At 36.0% G+C, this 16,233-nt stretch overlaps 1 protein-coding gene across 1 annotated transcript; it reads right to left on the bottom strand.

Annotated features, from left to right (window-relative positions):
* Positions 1 to 3,075: 3,075 nt before the first annotated feature.
* Positions 3,076 to 4,245, bottom strand: LOC149572076 (uncharacterized). The gene has a single exon (XM_089815769.1). It carries the CDS (start codon positions 4,243 to 4,245, stop codon positions 3,076 to 3,078), a length of 1,170 nt encoding a protein of 389 aa, XP_089671895.1.
* Between the last annotated feature and the right edge of the window lie 11,988 nt (positions 4,246 to 16,233).

Below are 16,233 nucleotides of genomic sequence, written 5' to 3'. Positions count from 1 at the left end.
CCATAACTCCACCATCAAACACCCACAACTAGAAAACAAGAAAGCAAACTTCATGGTAACCATTGAACCAAAGTCCATAAACCCCTCCACAACTACAAAGAAAGGGATCACCACCACCACCAATCCCTTAGGCTGAACCAAGAAAAAGTCCACCCCAAGGTGAGAATCCAGAAGCAGCCAAACACTGAAAAAAGACGGGCTGAGAAACCCTAGACAAGAGGAAAGAGCCCCTTCTCCAGACCAGACAGGGCCCACACCTAGAAGCCTTGACCAACATAAAGGTGAGACCTCAATAACCAAGCAGCCACAGCAAGAAACAGGCCCAGATCTGCAAAGTGCAAGACTCGTGCAAAAGCCCCAAATTCACCAGTACCAAAAACGAGAGGCTCCAACAACAAAGGCGAAGAAACCCCAAAACAAAGCGAGGAACCAGGCAAGAGCAGACCACGCCTAATAATAATAGCTAGCAGAACACACCATCTCCATGACACAGGAATGGACAACCTACCACAACACGCAGATCCACCCAAACGAGGGTCCGAGATAGGGAAGCGGCAGACAACTCCATAAACTTGGGCACTAAGCAATCACACAAAGCACAGACCTCTTCATGAACATAAAATTCACACACATGACAAAGGCAAAGCAATTTCAGCAAAGTCAGCCACAAACAAGCCCATTTTAATACCCTGAATGCCCTCAACTTCTGTCCCACCAACATTAGGATGCAAATAAAGTGAGAGGCTAAACAAAACGTGAATAAACAATTCTCACTCCAAGTCTAGCATCTTCCTCGGCACGATCACAAGCACAAACAGATCTTATGCCAAATAAAACATCTTCCACTGCACTAGCCATAACACGCAAAATAACACTTCTTCTCAATACTGGGGCATTCAATACAAACAATGATGGAGAGATCATCAAATAGGCTGTAACCGAGCAGTAGCGGGTGACAGAACACCCTCGGAGTAGTTTCTACAAAAAAAACAGTTGCGTGACATAGTGGGAGACAGGCCACACCTACCTTCAACAGGAAACGAGCCTTTGACAGGAATAACAGAAAATTGGAGAAGCATCAGAGAGGTCCATCCTGTATGGCACTCCCAAGCTTCCCATGCAGCAGTAGGCACAACTGTGCAACACTCACTCCTCAACCAGAAAAATGGCGCTGGGTAGTACGGAAGCTGTCACCAAGCAGGGTAGCCGACTGAATCTATGATGAGATCAGTCCAAGAACGGTGCCCTTGCAACCTAATAACCTCAAAATGGTAACGGAAGACCTTTGCACAAGAGCGGGAAACAGCTCCAAGCATTTACCCATCATCTTCCTTGTCCCCTTGAGAATCTCCCTCTGCATCAGCGTTTGAATTTCCCACTCTGCTCCCCTTCCACTCACATGCTCCATTGAAAGAAGCCTTTGAATCATAAACTTGTTACTAGACTTGCATGCAGCAATTTTTTATCTACTTGCTATGAGATCTTATAAATTTACAATCTAAAGATTGTTAATGTAATTAAGAATTTGAATTAAGAGCAAAGCAAAAAGGAGGATCTTAAGAAAGTAGAATTTTGACCATGCGATTCCAAGATAGGTTTAGCAACTACACGTATTTTTGCTTGCCCACTGAGGGGTTACACTGTGACAAATGATGATAACAAGAAAGTAAAGGATATTATGGTGAAAACTAGGAAGCCTAATCTTAATGGACAGTTTTATCCACCTCTGTGGCTGTTTGAACAGATTTATTCCATTATCTCTCTGTCTACTGTCTCGTGATCATGCTCAAAAAAAACTATGTTCAAAACTGTTTTACAAAATTCAAAATTTGAAAAGATTTAATAATCATAAAATGAATGATGTTGAAGACGTATGTATAACATTAAGCACTAGAAATGATATGCAGCACAATAAACATCGTTATTTACTGGAAGCCATAAAATTTTCCACAGAGGGGTTCCATTGTGACAAATGACGGTAACAAGAAATTAAAGAATATTTTGATGAAAACTTTGAAGCATGATCTTAAAGGACAGCTTTATACACCTCTATGACTGTTAGAACTCATTTATTTCATTCTCTCCCTGTCTACTGTCTCATGATTGTGCTAAAAAACATCAATGTTCAAAAGACTTCCACATGATTCAAAATTTGATCAAAAATAAAAGATTTACTAATCATAAAATGGATGTTGTTGAAGATGTATGCGTAATATTAAGTACTAGAAACGATATGCAGCACAATAAACACAGTTATATACTGGAAGCTGTGAAATTTTAACTAATTAACTTCTATTGGCAAGTATATAGTATCTTAGCAAATATTTCTGTTTAACTACTAAAGTTCAATACTTAAAAGTTGTACCACAATAAGTTAAAAAGTACCAAAGCAGCACAAAATTGAGTTAATACACAGCAAGATTGTGAACTAAAAATTGAAGAGTACATTACAGCATACAATGACAACCAAAAAATCATTGAAATCCTATGTATCATTTTAGAGCTTAGGCTGCAAGAAGTTAGCTATAATGGTGACTGACTCTCTTTCTCTAAAACTTAAAAATTCCAATTGTTAAAACTTGAACTTGATAATAGTATCTAGATAAACTTGAACTTGAAAATTGAATACTTTGTCAGTATACCGCATGAATGTTATTGTATTTCAATTCTCATTCAGTGTTGAACTGTTGATCTTATCTCACAGGAGCAATTGTCTGAAACCATGCCTAAAATATCAGCACACTACTTATGGCTCAATCTTGTTGAACTCATGACAAACTTTATCATCAATATATGCTCATAAACAAGGGAGTCATTGTAATGGACAGAACCATGAAACAACGAATTGTTTAAAGCAAAGACGTCGCAAGAGTGAATGGTAGAAGATAGACAGGAAGCTATCCTCTATTACACTTCGACAACACTGACAACAATGCCCAACCAAAACAGACCATCATTAGCTGAACCCAAAAAGAATTCTCAGGTCACATTACTTCTCTATGCCAAACCCAAAAAGTCACATGAATGCAAGCAACACCAAAACTGTAAGCCAACTCCCACCTTCAGCAAAGGGCTTCAAAATGACAAAAGGGTAGGCTCAAATGTTACAAATGTTAGATTGCGAGGGTGCTGCAAATCAAATGTATCATCTATTCGATGACGTGACCATTGTCTGTTCTTCATATGGTAAACTATGACAGAATTGTAACCGCATGTGAACCATACTACACCACTGCTTGCAGATACCTCCCACGAAGTGTGAAGCTCGTGCCTTAAATCCAATTCTCGTTCTGAAATCAACCGCTTATGCTCTGTATCCAATACCCAGAAAACAAAAAGCCCATCAGCATACTCCGATGCACAAACTAATATATTTCCCTCCCATTCAATGAGGCAAAATATACAGCCTACTGAGGCAGGAACGAAAAGATAAAAACCCCATTGATCTTGATTCACATCATAACCTATAATTGTCTGCAAAATATCATCCCCATCTTCACTCAAGCCCTCTAAATCTTTAAATCCTTCCAATTCCTGAGCATCTTTGATTTCGACTCCAACGACGAAATAAATGACACCATTAAAAAAAACTTGAGTCCCTAGAGAACTGTATTGATAGATATTAATGAAGCGCAATATAGGTAGCTGCTGACCCCTGTACCAAGAATTTAGACGAGAATCAAACACCAGGGTACATGGTTGCTCCTCACCGATAGAATGGCATATCATCACAAATTTTTGAGTATTCAGTGTATAACAAATTTCACCAAAATATACCGCTCCTAGATCCACTTCAAAGGGCATTGGCAATTTTTTCAAGAACTTTGTCACAGGGTTGTACACCCAGAACACACGAATGTCCACTAAGTCATGAGGATGAAAGCATATCAGCCCATTTGATACGGTAACAATCTCAAACCTCCCATTTCGAAAAGAACTGTCTAAGCCTTCCAAAGAAAAAGGAACAGTGGAAATATTACCAGTTTGGGAATTGAAAGAGCGAAACTGGAATTTCTCTGGAATTGCTATGTCACTGAAATAAAATATCGATTCCTTGTGACAATTCTTGTGATGGGTGTAAACAAAACCTGGGTCAAAAATAAGGGTGCGCCACCTCTTTCGTACTGTGGACATTTTGAGCACATCTTTTGTTGAAAATCTCGAAAGTATGTTTGTAATCAGCTCGTCAAGGCATTCCACCTGCTCTGCGCTGCTTCTTGCTTTCAATCTGGAAATGCTCGCCATTTTCAGGTCGGGGTGTGTTTGCCAATGGCGGGATGCGTTTGAAAATAAATTGTTTCAATCTTGACAAGAAGGACCATTTCTTTTGCGTCGTAAATAAGTATATATTTATCAGTTTTTATACATTTAAAAATAAAATGAGTTTAAATGATTCTATTCGAATAAAAATTTAGTATCTTCAACATTAATAATAGAACGATTGTGAAAATTAATACTATTGCAGTCACTATTATTAATCTCCTATCGTAAACGATTATTAAATTGCTGAAAATAAATTTTCAGCTAATATCGAAAAATAACACAACTGCAATTTCATCAATAAAATACGAAAAGAAATTTAGAACACAATATTTTCTAACAAATCGTCCTTGGAAAAACCCTTAAGGGAAAACTAGTTTTGTAGATGAAAAATATATTAACTTCAGCAAATCAACTTGCCTCTCATTAGCAGAATTCAAACAACCTCCTAATTTTTCCTGTTGATATTCCCCACTGCTATCCTCAATGCTATCATTGTGCCCTTGCTAACACTGCAAAATTGTTTGCTATCACTGTGAACTCATTTGCTAACACTACAAATGCTTCTACAACTTCTTGTTGTTCTCTATTATATTTTGTTCTCCAAATGCCTCCCTTGACCCCCTTTTATACTACTTAACTAAGAGGTTTCTAGTTGCTTCTTAATCAAGACAACTCAACCAAGAAGTTTCTAGTTGCTTCCTAACCAAGAAGTTTCTAGGAGTCAATTAATTAACAAATATTTGCCATAACTCTAACAATTATTTTCCAATTAATCACATATGGATGAACAACTGTCCAAGCTACCTAAAACTAACACTCTCTCGTAGCAAGGAAGTTGTTCTGCATAACACAATCTATCTATGAAGAAGACGAATTTTGCCTTCCCCAATGCCTTAGTCAAAATGTCTACTACCTACTCCTCTGTAGGTATGTACTATAGCTAAACAACCCCCTATTGTACACAATGTCTAATGAAGTGATATCTGATGCCTATATGTTTAGACATATCATGAAACACTGGATTCTCAGACAACTTGATGCAACTTTGATTGTCGCAGTGTATCACAGTAGTCTTAACCTACTGACCAAACAAGGCTACTAACAACTTCTGAAGCCATGTAGCTTCACATGTTGCCATGCTAGCTGCTATATATTCTACTTTTGTTAAACTCAAAGCCACGGATTTTTGCTTCTTGCTGAACTAAGATACAACACCCTAAAGTGCTCATTTTGTCCATTGTACTTCCTACCCAATCTGCATTAATATAGTCCATCAACCTTATACCTTCACCTCAAACATATCTGATCCCATACTCAACTGTACAAGTAACGCAATACATGCTTGGTCGTTGTCCAATGCATTCTCTTTGGTTCAACCATGAACTGACTAACAGAGTTTACTACAAATGTTATATCTGGCCTAGTGTTGACCAAATGCATAAGCAAACCAATCAATTGTCTATATAAGGTGGGATCTACATCCTTCTCCTTAGATGTATCTACCTTCCTCTAATTCATGATCATGGGCGTAGACATGGCTTTACAATCCTCCATCCCGAATCTCTTCAAGATTTCAATGCAATATTTACCTTGACCAAGGAAAATCTCTCCATCTGCCTGCCACACCTCCATGCCTAGAAAGTAATGCATAAGTCCTAATTTCTTCATATTAAACTCTTCTACAAGGTCCATCTTGCAGTCCTCTATGAGCCCTAGTGAACCTGTTAGAAACAAGTCATCCACATAAAGAACAAGAATGAGAATCTCACCACCAACTACCCAGTAGTAGAGGTTAGCATTTGCTTCACTCTTCACAAAGCTCATTTCCTGCAAGTATGTGTCAATGCGCTCATAACACACTCAGGGATCCTACTTGAGTCCGTACAATGCTCTCTTCAATCTACACACATGGGTCTCTTTGTTGTGTGCTACAAAGCCTTCTAGTTGCTATATGTATACCTCGTCCTTTAACTCACCATTAAGGAACGTTGTCTTGACATCCATTTGATGGATCTGTCATACCATTTGTGTTGCAAACGAGATCACATCTTGTATAGAAGTATACCTAGCCACTAGAGCAAATGTCTCCTTGTAGTCTATTCCCTCCTTCTAAGAGAACCCCTTGACTACAAACCTTGCCTTGTATTTCTTGATGCTACCATTTGCACCTTGCTTTATCTTATAGATCGAACATGAACCAACTGCTGCTCTATCTATTGGTCTAGGAGCTACCTCCCACACATCATTCTGCATAATTGAGTTATACTCCTCAATCGTAGCATCTTGCCATACCTGATGCTCTGTAGCCTCTTGATAGCTGGAAGGTTCACTATCTACCAACTGACTAACTAATGCTACATAGTCATTGAACTTGGTTGGTTGTCTCTGTTGTCTGGTACTCTTCATAGGAGCTCCCACAAAATCCTAAGTATCTTTTAATGTCTCTTGAACCTCATGGTTCCTTCTGCCAATTGTAGAGGATGTGATATCAACCTCTAAGTCTTCTAGATGCATTTCCTTTTGCACCTGTTGCTCCATGCTCTGTGAATCTTCACCACCTGAACCTACACTTGTATTGGTAACTGTACTTGTGCTCTATTGCCCTTGACTAGGCCTTTGAGCTTCTGTTGGTTGCTCACTCTAATCATCTATTGGAAAATCTCTAGACCTTCTAAATGCCTAGTTGTCCTCCATGAACTTAACATCACGTCTAACATTAACTTTTTTGGTCCCGAAGATAAAACTCCTATATGCCTTTGAGGTTTCGTTGTACACAGCAAAGTACCCCCTCTCTGTAGTCTAATCTAACTTGGTATGTGTATCACTTGGAATATGGAAATATGTCAAACTCCCAAATATTTTGAAATGGCTAACATCAGGCTTCTTACCTATGAAAGCTTCCTTTGGTGTCATCCTCCCTAGTACCTTGTGTGGAACCATGTTCTAAATGTAGATTGTTGTACTACACACTTCTACCCATAAGTAGCAAGGCATATCCTGGTCATGTAGCATAGATCTTGTTGCCATTGATATATAATGGTTCTTCCTCTCAACAACTCCATTCTGTTGTGGATTGTAAGGAACGGTCCACTCTCTCTTGATTCTTTCCCTGGTATAGAACTCCATGTTCTAAATGTAGACTGTTGTACTACACACTTCTACCCATAAGTAGCAAGGCATATCCTGGTCATGTAGCATAGATCTTGTTGCCATTGATATATAATGGTTCTTCCTCTCAACAACTCCATTCTATTGTGGATTGTAAGGAACGGTCCCCTCTCTCTTGATTCTTTCCCTGGTATAGAACTCCTTAAGTTATTTCCTTTGTATTCATCTACATTGTTTGATCGAATAACTTTTATCTTCTTTCCTGTCGAGTTCTCCACTAGAGCCTTGAACTCTTGGAACCGACTGAAAACCTCATCCTTGGTCTTCAAGAAGTATATCCAAGTCTTCCTAAAGAAATCATCGATAAAAGTAACATAGTACTCATATCCTCTGATAGACTTTGTTGACATCTGTCCATAAACATTTGAATGTACTAGATCAAGAACACCTTCAAATTAGGTGTCACTCCTTGGAAAAGATGCTTTCACAAACTTCTCCGACATGCATCCATTACATACATCATCATGCTCTGTGCTCACTTTTGGAACACATGTTATAGTCTCATGAAGCAATCTGAGTGCTCCATGATGAATATGGCCCATCCTCCTATGCCATAGCTCTCCAAGATCTCTAGGATTACAGTTGCTCATGAGTGCCTTAGGAGTGTCAAACTGCAACCTATAAAGGTGACCACTCCTAACTCCAATAGTTATGGGTGATTTCCAATTCTTATGCTTAATCAACACATGTGTCCCTCTAAAGAGTACATTATACCCCCTATCCTGAAGAACAAATACATAAATCAAATTCATACCTAATCCTAACACATGCAATACATCACATGAATTAGAACTTTCTTTCCATTCTCCCTCTGAAACTGAATAGTCCCCTTCCCAAATGGGTTGAGTTTGGACAAGTTTTCCATAGAAATCTAGATATTGGTATTCTCCTCCTTATAACTGGAGAAGTACTCTCTAACTCCAATCAAATGAAATGACACCCCACTATCTATATACTAGATAGTCTATGAGGTTGAGCTCACCATACAAGCTATAAGTGCAAACTTATCTTCCATTCTACTAGAGAGTTCTTATACACTTACTGAACCAACCACATGTTTCTTTTTCTTATTCCTTTTTGGAAAATCACTAAAATAGTGACCAAACTCATGACATCCAAAGCACTTGACCTTAGAAAGGTCCTTCTTCTTCTTTTCACTTTGTGAGTTTGATCCTTTGTTAGATCTCTTCTTTTCTTTCCCTTTCCGTGCTAGGGAAACATTCTCCTGTTCCACCTTACTTTTTTGACTCTTGTTGGACCCATTGACAAGACTTAGTCTAAGATCCTTCTGAGTGAAATTAGTCCATAGTCGATCCCAACTCGATAAGGTATCTCCTCCACTGATAACTTGAACAAAGACAGTCCACTGTTTAGAAAACCCATTTAGTGCTATTCTCACTAACTTGTCATCATTGGGAGTATCTCCAATAGTTGCTAACTCATCCTTGAAAAGTCTAAGCCTGTTGAAGTAACTTGTAATTTCTTCTCCTTGGTTCATCTAGGTATTCTTTAGCTTCTCTCTGAGAGCCATCTTCTTGTTGGTGGTAGCATTCTGGTACAAATTTAGAATGACATCCCACATCTTCTTCGTTGTATCTAGCTCCACGTTATGTGGAACAATATGATCTTTGACATCATCAAGGATAATCCTCTTCGCCTTGGCACCGTCCTTCTTATATGTCACAAATTGTATATCATCTGTAGGTACAACTATACTAGTGGTAGCATAATCTTTGATACCATTCTCTTCCATGTTCAATAAAGAAATTCTAGCCTTCCAAACACCAAAATTTGAGGCACCATCTAATCTATCCTTATCTCTCAAACCAGCTGAAGCCATCTCAAGGGATTAAAGCAATAAATATGAAGAGATCAAAATTTCTTTCCTAGGGAAAAAATCTTCTACCCTCAACACTGCTCTGATACCATGTGAAAATTGACACTATTGCAGTCACTAATTATTAATCTCTTATCGTAAACAATTATTAAATTGATGCAAATAAATTTCTAGCTAATATCAAAAAATAACACAACTGCAACTTCACTAATAAAATACTTGAAAAAAAATTAGAACACGAAGAACACAATATTTTTGGACAAATTGTTCCTCGAAAAACCCCTAAGGGAAAACCAGTTCTATAGATGGAAAATGTATTAACTTCAGCAAGTCAAAAGATACAAAATTCCTTGCCTCTCACTAGTAGAATTCAAACAACCTCATAATTTCTCCTGCTGATATTCCCCATTACTATCCCCAATGCTATCACTATGCCCTTGCTAACATTGCAAGACTGTTTGCTATCACTGCAAACTCATTTACTAACACTACAAATTGTTTCTACAACTTCTTGTTGTTCTCTGTTAAGTTATGTTCTCCAAATACCTCCCTTGACCCCCTTTCATACTACTTAACCAAGAGGTTTCTAGTTGCTTCTTGATCAAGACAACTCAATCAAGAAGTTTCTAGTTGCTTCCTAACCAAGAAGTTTCTAGAAGGAGTCAATTAATTAACAAATATTTGTCGTAACTCTAACAACTATTTGCCAATTAATCACATATGGATCAACAGTTGTCCAAGCTACCTAAAACTAACAACGACAAAGTAGCCAAAATTAATATTAGATTGTAAAATACAATATTAAAGATCAAATTAAAAAATTATTATTATTATAAAAAAAATTCAACATTAATTATAATGACAAAGTGACCATAATTAATATTAGATTTTGAATTCTTAAATAAATTTATTGAATATGGATCAAGATAGATCAAAAGTTAAACTTTTATATTTTACATGTTATAAGGGATGAAATTAATGTAAATATTTTATTTTATTATTTAATTATCTTAATTTTGTTACCTTTAATATAAACACTAGGGGAGTTTGATATGTCAATGGTCAATATTGATGACAACCTTACTTTCTAGTGTATTGTGGTGATAGGGAAATTTGGAAGCTACCTACTCTCACAATTAGGTATGTGGATATCTTTGAGTAGAGCAAACGATAATTTGCAAGACTGTGGATTTCTCACAAAAGCTTGTAGGGCTAAAGTTCAAAGGAGAGGTTGGATTAAGGCATATTGAAGAGAACAGGAGCTACAAAGTGGAGACAAGGGTAAACAATATGTGGGGGAAATCATTGAGGATAAATGGATGCTTAGGTAGAGGATCGTCTTGGCCTAAGCCAAGGAAATACTAAAGTGTAGAACTCTCCACTAACTAAGGATTTGGGGTTGCCCCAAACTAGTTACTCTTCAAATTTTTGTTTCTTCTCCTATTCTCTATTGTTAATGTATATGACTCTAGCCATGATTAGTAATAGGGAAGTCATTGAATGGCTCTATATATGTAAATGATAGAAGGATTTTGATCTCATTATTTTGTCACATGTCAATTTTTTTGCACCCCATAACCATAGGAAGATTTATGAGGTAGTATCAATATGCAATTGACAGGTGGAATGTGTATCACTAGATGATTGGTTTTTGTTTGCTAGTATGTATTCTTGAGTTGTACTAAGACTCCATACCATACATATGTAAGTCTTTTATTTATTAATAGAAAATTTTGTCATGACTATGTTATGTTTTACTAATATAAAAAAGTAAAATTTCTAAATAAATCTAAACATTTGTATAAATATCATTTGTTTTAATCAACTAAAAAAATGTTGTCTTTACCATTAACAAATGATGAAGTATCAACCAATTTTTATTTTCCTTCTCTACAACTTTTGAATTTTGTCTCATGACCTCAACTCTTGCATATGGTGCCCACTTCAAGTGGGGGCCCTATCCCTTCCCTTGTAAATCCTCATACCAATGTACTAACTTTATGTTATCTTTCAAGGACCCTACTACAAAGAATCTTGAGATACTACCTGGGAGCACTATATATTCCTCCTTGACCACCTTAAGGACTGATATTTTACTTGATGGATCATCTAAGAAAATAGAGGATGTTTTCTCTATGAAGAACTAAAAACTTGGAGCATGCACCTCCAAAGGGAAGCTCAAAATGCAAGGTATGTAAAAACGTGCACATGGGCAATGATCAAGATTCCTTTGATATATTCCATGAAGCAACATATCATTGTCAAACAAGTCATATTCCAAAGCAATATCCTAAAGTCCTCTTCCTATCACCTGCATCTCTTGCCTAGTCAAAACCCACAATTCCCTACAACATCAATTCATCATTCCCTAAATATCTCATACCAAAATGTATTGTGCCCTTCAATTGCAATAACTCATCATATCTACCTTGACTATTTCTAACATGACTAATAGTTGTGTATTGTATGTCAAAATATGAAATAGTATGGCACGTTCTCTTGAACAAAACATATTGTGGTTGTTTGGGGGAAGAAATCATTAAAATGAGTGCTCTTCTCACTGATTTGGAAGTTGGAAATAGGTTCTCAAAGACCATCTGGCTATAATGAATTCTCTTTCTTTGGCGATAAAGATGTAGTTAACTTATATTGGCACCCCCAGCCTTTACCTCAGAGATTTGACTAATTTTAAAGCTAAACCAAACAATGGATATATGGTGACATGATGGAGTTTGGTGCTAAGATAGACATGTTGGCTCCAATTTCCTATATAGTAAAATAAAATGAGTACACCCATTGTTTAGCATAGTAATATATGATGTCATTTTTCAAAAAACTCTTGCCATTATAAAATAATCAAGAAGTAGAGAAAGGTCAAATCAACTAATGAATTGAAAAATAATGATTCAAAAAAGTTGCAAAAATTAGATGTTGTAGCATGCACTAGGATACAATTAATATTGATAAACATCTTACCTAGGATCTTGAGTTATGTGGTGCAACACAAACAATGAATCCACAATCTTAGGTCATAGAAGGTTATGGCGGTCTACATATCTAATTATTATGTCATCTAGGAACTTAGAAATTTTATTCCCTCCTTGTAATCCATCTTCATAAAATTCATGTTTCAAAAGTTTTAAATTCATAATTATACCCTCAAAACAAGCTCCAGAAAACATGTGCAATAAGAAAAATAACAAAATTTATTTGATGCAGGTTATTAATTCCTCCAAAGTAGCTCACATGTGTATGAAAATGTGCAATTTTTGGTGCTAGGCCAGCCAGTAGTTGTTATAGAATACATATCATAACAAGTCTTCATGATATCCTTTGCAAGCTTCAAGTTTTCTATACCCTCGATAGTCATTAAACCTTCTTCCATTTCCCTTTGTTTTGTCAGGGCTCTAGTTGCCCCAAGTGCAAGGGTGCTAGGTAGGAAACACACCTTCAAATACAATTATAGGAAAATGGTTGGGTTCTAATAGAAAAAAATAATCAATGTAACATAAAACATGAGCAATTAAGTTCTTAACAATGATGATGAAAGCATGATGTTAATTCAATTGGGAATCAAGAAAACAAAGTTGCACTCAACTCTTCCATTAGTTAAATCAAACTATATAAAGCATTCAAACATCAAATGGGACAAGAGAATAAATTCATAGAAAATGCTTCTAAAATAGTATCTTACATCTAAAAATAATAATAAATGCTTTTGAAGCAATATTTTATATCTCAAAAGACCATGAGTGATATTGAAATGTTCTCATTGATAACCATTTTAGTAGATATGTAAAATAGTTAAGGGAGTTTTGATCTAGTTTTTTATTAGATTATAAAGACATGCCAGTACAAAAGAAGAGAGAAACTATATGAGCCACATTTTAGGTACCATTTTTCAAGTAGAGTTTCCTTGTTATTGCATATAAGTGGATGATAGAGTTAAAAGCATTAACAGACTTTGAGTTGAAAATTTGCAAGATTACAGGTACAAGTTTGCAATGGAAAGTTAAAGCATGAGAAGCATTCCCTTTCGATGGGATAGTTGCTACAGAAATCTATTGAGATGTTTAAAGAGAAAATATATTAGATATGCTTTGGGAGAGATTAAGATAAATAAGCACACAAGACTAGCATATGATTTCTACCAAGGCATGTGTTAAAGTGCCTAATACCTATATTAACATGTATAATAATTTCACTATATGTCTAATGTAATCATTTCCATAGTGATTAAAGACAAACACTGATCTTTTGTGTAACACTAATGTTTCACTTGTATGAAAACCATCTAGATGCAATAAATATTTGGTAGATTTTTAATCTTCTAAAATCTATTTTCTTAAGAAATTTTATAAAAATACACAACTGAATATTGAGAAAACATAACAAATGCATAAGTCAAAAATGTCAATTGATAGCAAGAAGTCATAGTCACATAATTAATAATAATAAGATTAGTTATCACAAAAATTGCATAGAATTCATCTACAACAAATTCCAAAATGTGTATATGGTATTTATTAATAGTGTGTAGGACATCTTCAAGGATCTAGTTTTTGCAAATGGTTGAGCTCATCTTTTCTTGCAATGATTTCCTTCAATTTGGAAATATTTTCCTTGAGATCTCTAACATCCTTGCTTTCCTTGTTGCTACATGCAACACCTAGTTCCAAGTTAGACACTCTCTTTGCAAATTTCAAAGTGCTGATTGTGTCCAAGTAAGAGTCAATGTTTGGATTGAGATGTACAAACATGAGTGTCTTTGCTTAGCCACCTAGGGAATCCTTAATGATTTGGGCCAGTTTGTTGTTACAATATGGGACATGTACACTATTATTAGCTAAAGAAAATATAACATCCCCAAGAGCAGAGAGAGATTTTTTTTTGATAGAAAATAGCTATTTATCACTCAAGTCAAAGAATCCTATTGCAAAATTGCACTCCTAGGGCATACTCATCACATGGCAATATCCATTGATTGATCTAAGCCTTGTTCTTGTTTGAATTCATGAAGATATTCTCATTTTTGATATTATCACTATAGGTATGGCGATGAGGCATTAGATATTGGATTATCTTTTAGTGATTGTAGTTTGGGCAACTTAAAGTAGGCTATGATATCGCTATAGCATATAGTGATTAGATTCATCATTGTGTGAAGAAGACTCATTATTGATATGGCAATCGACGATGGAACTGAATGATCACTAAAACTTATATCAATATATCTCATCAATGAGCAGACGATATGGAATTGCAGTATAGCGATGAGCAATAAGTCTTCATATATCATTGTATGTTATAGCGATCATGATCTATCACTAAGTGATGAGAGCACAAAAAGGATATAGCGATTAGTGATGAAACTTGGAGATTAGTGTAACTTATAGTGATGGATGGTTGTATTATTAAAATGGCATCATTATGAGTTACGATGATAAGTTGACTATGATTGCTGATCACATTTTGTGTTATGGAGATATAGCTATCAATGATGAATTGCGGGATATTACCAGATGTTATCATGACATTTCAAGTGCCAATATTGAAGGCTAAAGTTTTGATATTGCCATACTTAATAGCAAGAAGGTGTATCAGAGATCACAGATGCAAGGTTGTAGTATATAGCAATAAGTGATTGCGATATCACCATTGCTATAGTGATAGACATGAAATTAGATATTGGCATCATATTTAGAAGGTCAAAAACCCCCAAATCAACTTTTGTTTCATCAAAATCAGACATTTGAGGTGAAATCTAGAGTCATTTGATTTTTGGAGGTGCGACGATGGCAATTCAGGAAAAATAATTGTAGGGGTGATTTTCAAACAACGATATCTCCCTCATACAGACTCCTTTTTTCGAGCAATTTTTTGTTGTTGTTTTGTTTTGGGGTTGAATTTCATGATCTACACATTGGTGCAGGTTGTTTGTGATCTCTATTCCTGAATTTTTCTAAAAATTGTAAATCCCAATTTTTGCAACTTCAAAGGCTTCATTCAGGCTCATATGGACACATATTCAACTATTATTTTTCTTGAAAGTACATGAATTTTTGTCTACTTTCCAGATCTAGTATCAGTTTGGAATAATTTTGAGTATAGTACTTTCAAATTTGGTCTCATTTTGGCCTATTGGCACTTGTAATTAATTAGATCCTTGAGAGGTCTTATGTCTTATCTTGTTGAGTCCAATATAGCTTCATATTTTTTGTTGTAATCATCAAAATTAAAAGTCCACTTTGGTTCATTTGGACAAGTGGCCCATTGTAATTGCACTAAATATAAAGTGCCAAATCATGCATTAAGGGGGGGTTTCTTGCATTTCTTTTGCATTTTGGGGTTGCATACATTATTTGATCTCATGGAGTCATGTGAAAAGTGCCACTTTGGTTTAAGATTCAAGTTGACAAAAAGGACCTATCAGAAATAGAGTGCTTTGATGATTGATCATCTAAGAGGGCATAAGGAAGTGTTTCCTTATCTATATTCAAAGATATTTTCACCTAATACTAATTGGGGACATCTTTCTCTTCTTCTTCACTTTATGTATAACAATATGAGTAAGGAATCTTTTGCTCCTCTTAGTAAGGCAAGTAGTCCTCATGAAATTTTTATGTGTCTTTGGGAAGGATATGTAGATCCATGAGTCCCTCCATTACCAAAGGACATTGTGCCTCCAGTCACTCCAATTGTGGTATCTACAACTCTAGTTGAGATCATACCTACTAATGCTCCTATTGCCTCTATTGATCTAGTTCTAGCCATAGATGCCCCTGATTTAGTGTAGTAGGAAATATCATGTCTTCCTATTCAGCTTCATGGGATGACTTCCTTCCAGACATTGCAGTGTTGTTTGTAGAGTCTTACATTGAAGATTTGGGAGACATTATTGATGACATCCATCTTCTCTTTGTTGAGGAGAATTATTCTTCACTTGTTGCAAGGGAACACTCTAA

Source organism: Cupressus sempervirens, chromosome 2, assembly GCF_028749045.1.
Source record: "Cupressus sempervirens isolate cs-2001-9-10 chromosome 2, ASM2874904v1, whole genome shotgun sequence".
In the NCBI taxonomy this organism is placed as follows: domain Eukaryota; kingdom Viridiplantae; phylum Streptophyta; class Pinopsida; order Cupressales; family Cupressaceae; genus Cupressus; species Cupressus sempervirens.
The sequence above is the reverse complement of the archived record's forward strand: the minus strand, read 5'-3'. Positions and strand labels throughout refer to the sequence as shown.

Bases quoted from the DNA above. Each gene is read 5' to 3' on its own strand.
- LOC149572076 (XM_089815769.1), bottom strand. From the start codon at position 4,245: ATGGCGAGCATTTCCAGATTGAAAGCAAGAAGCAGCGCAGAGCAGGTG.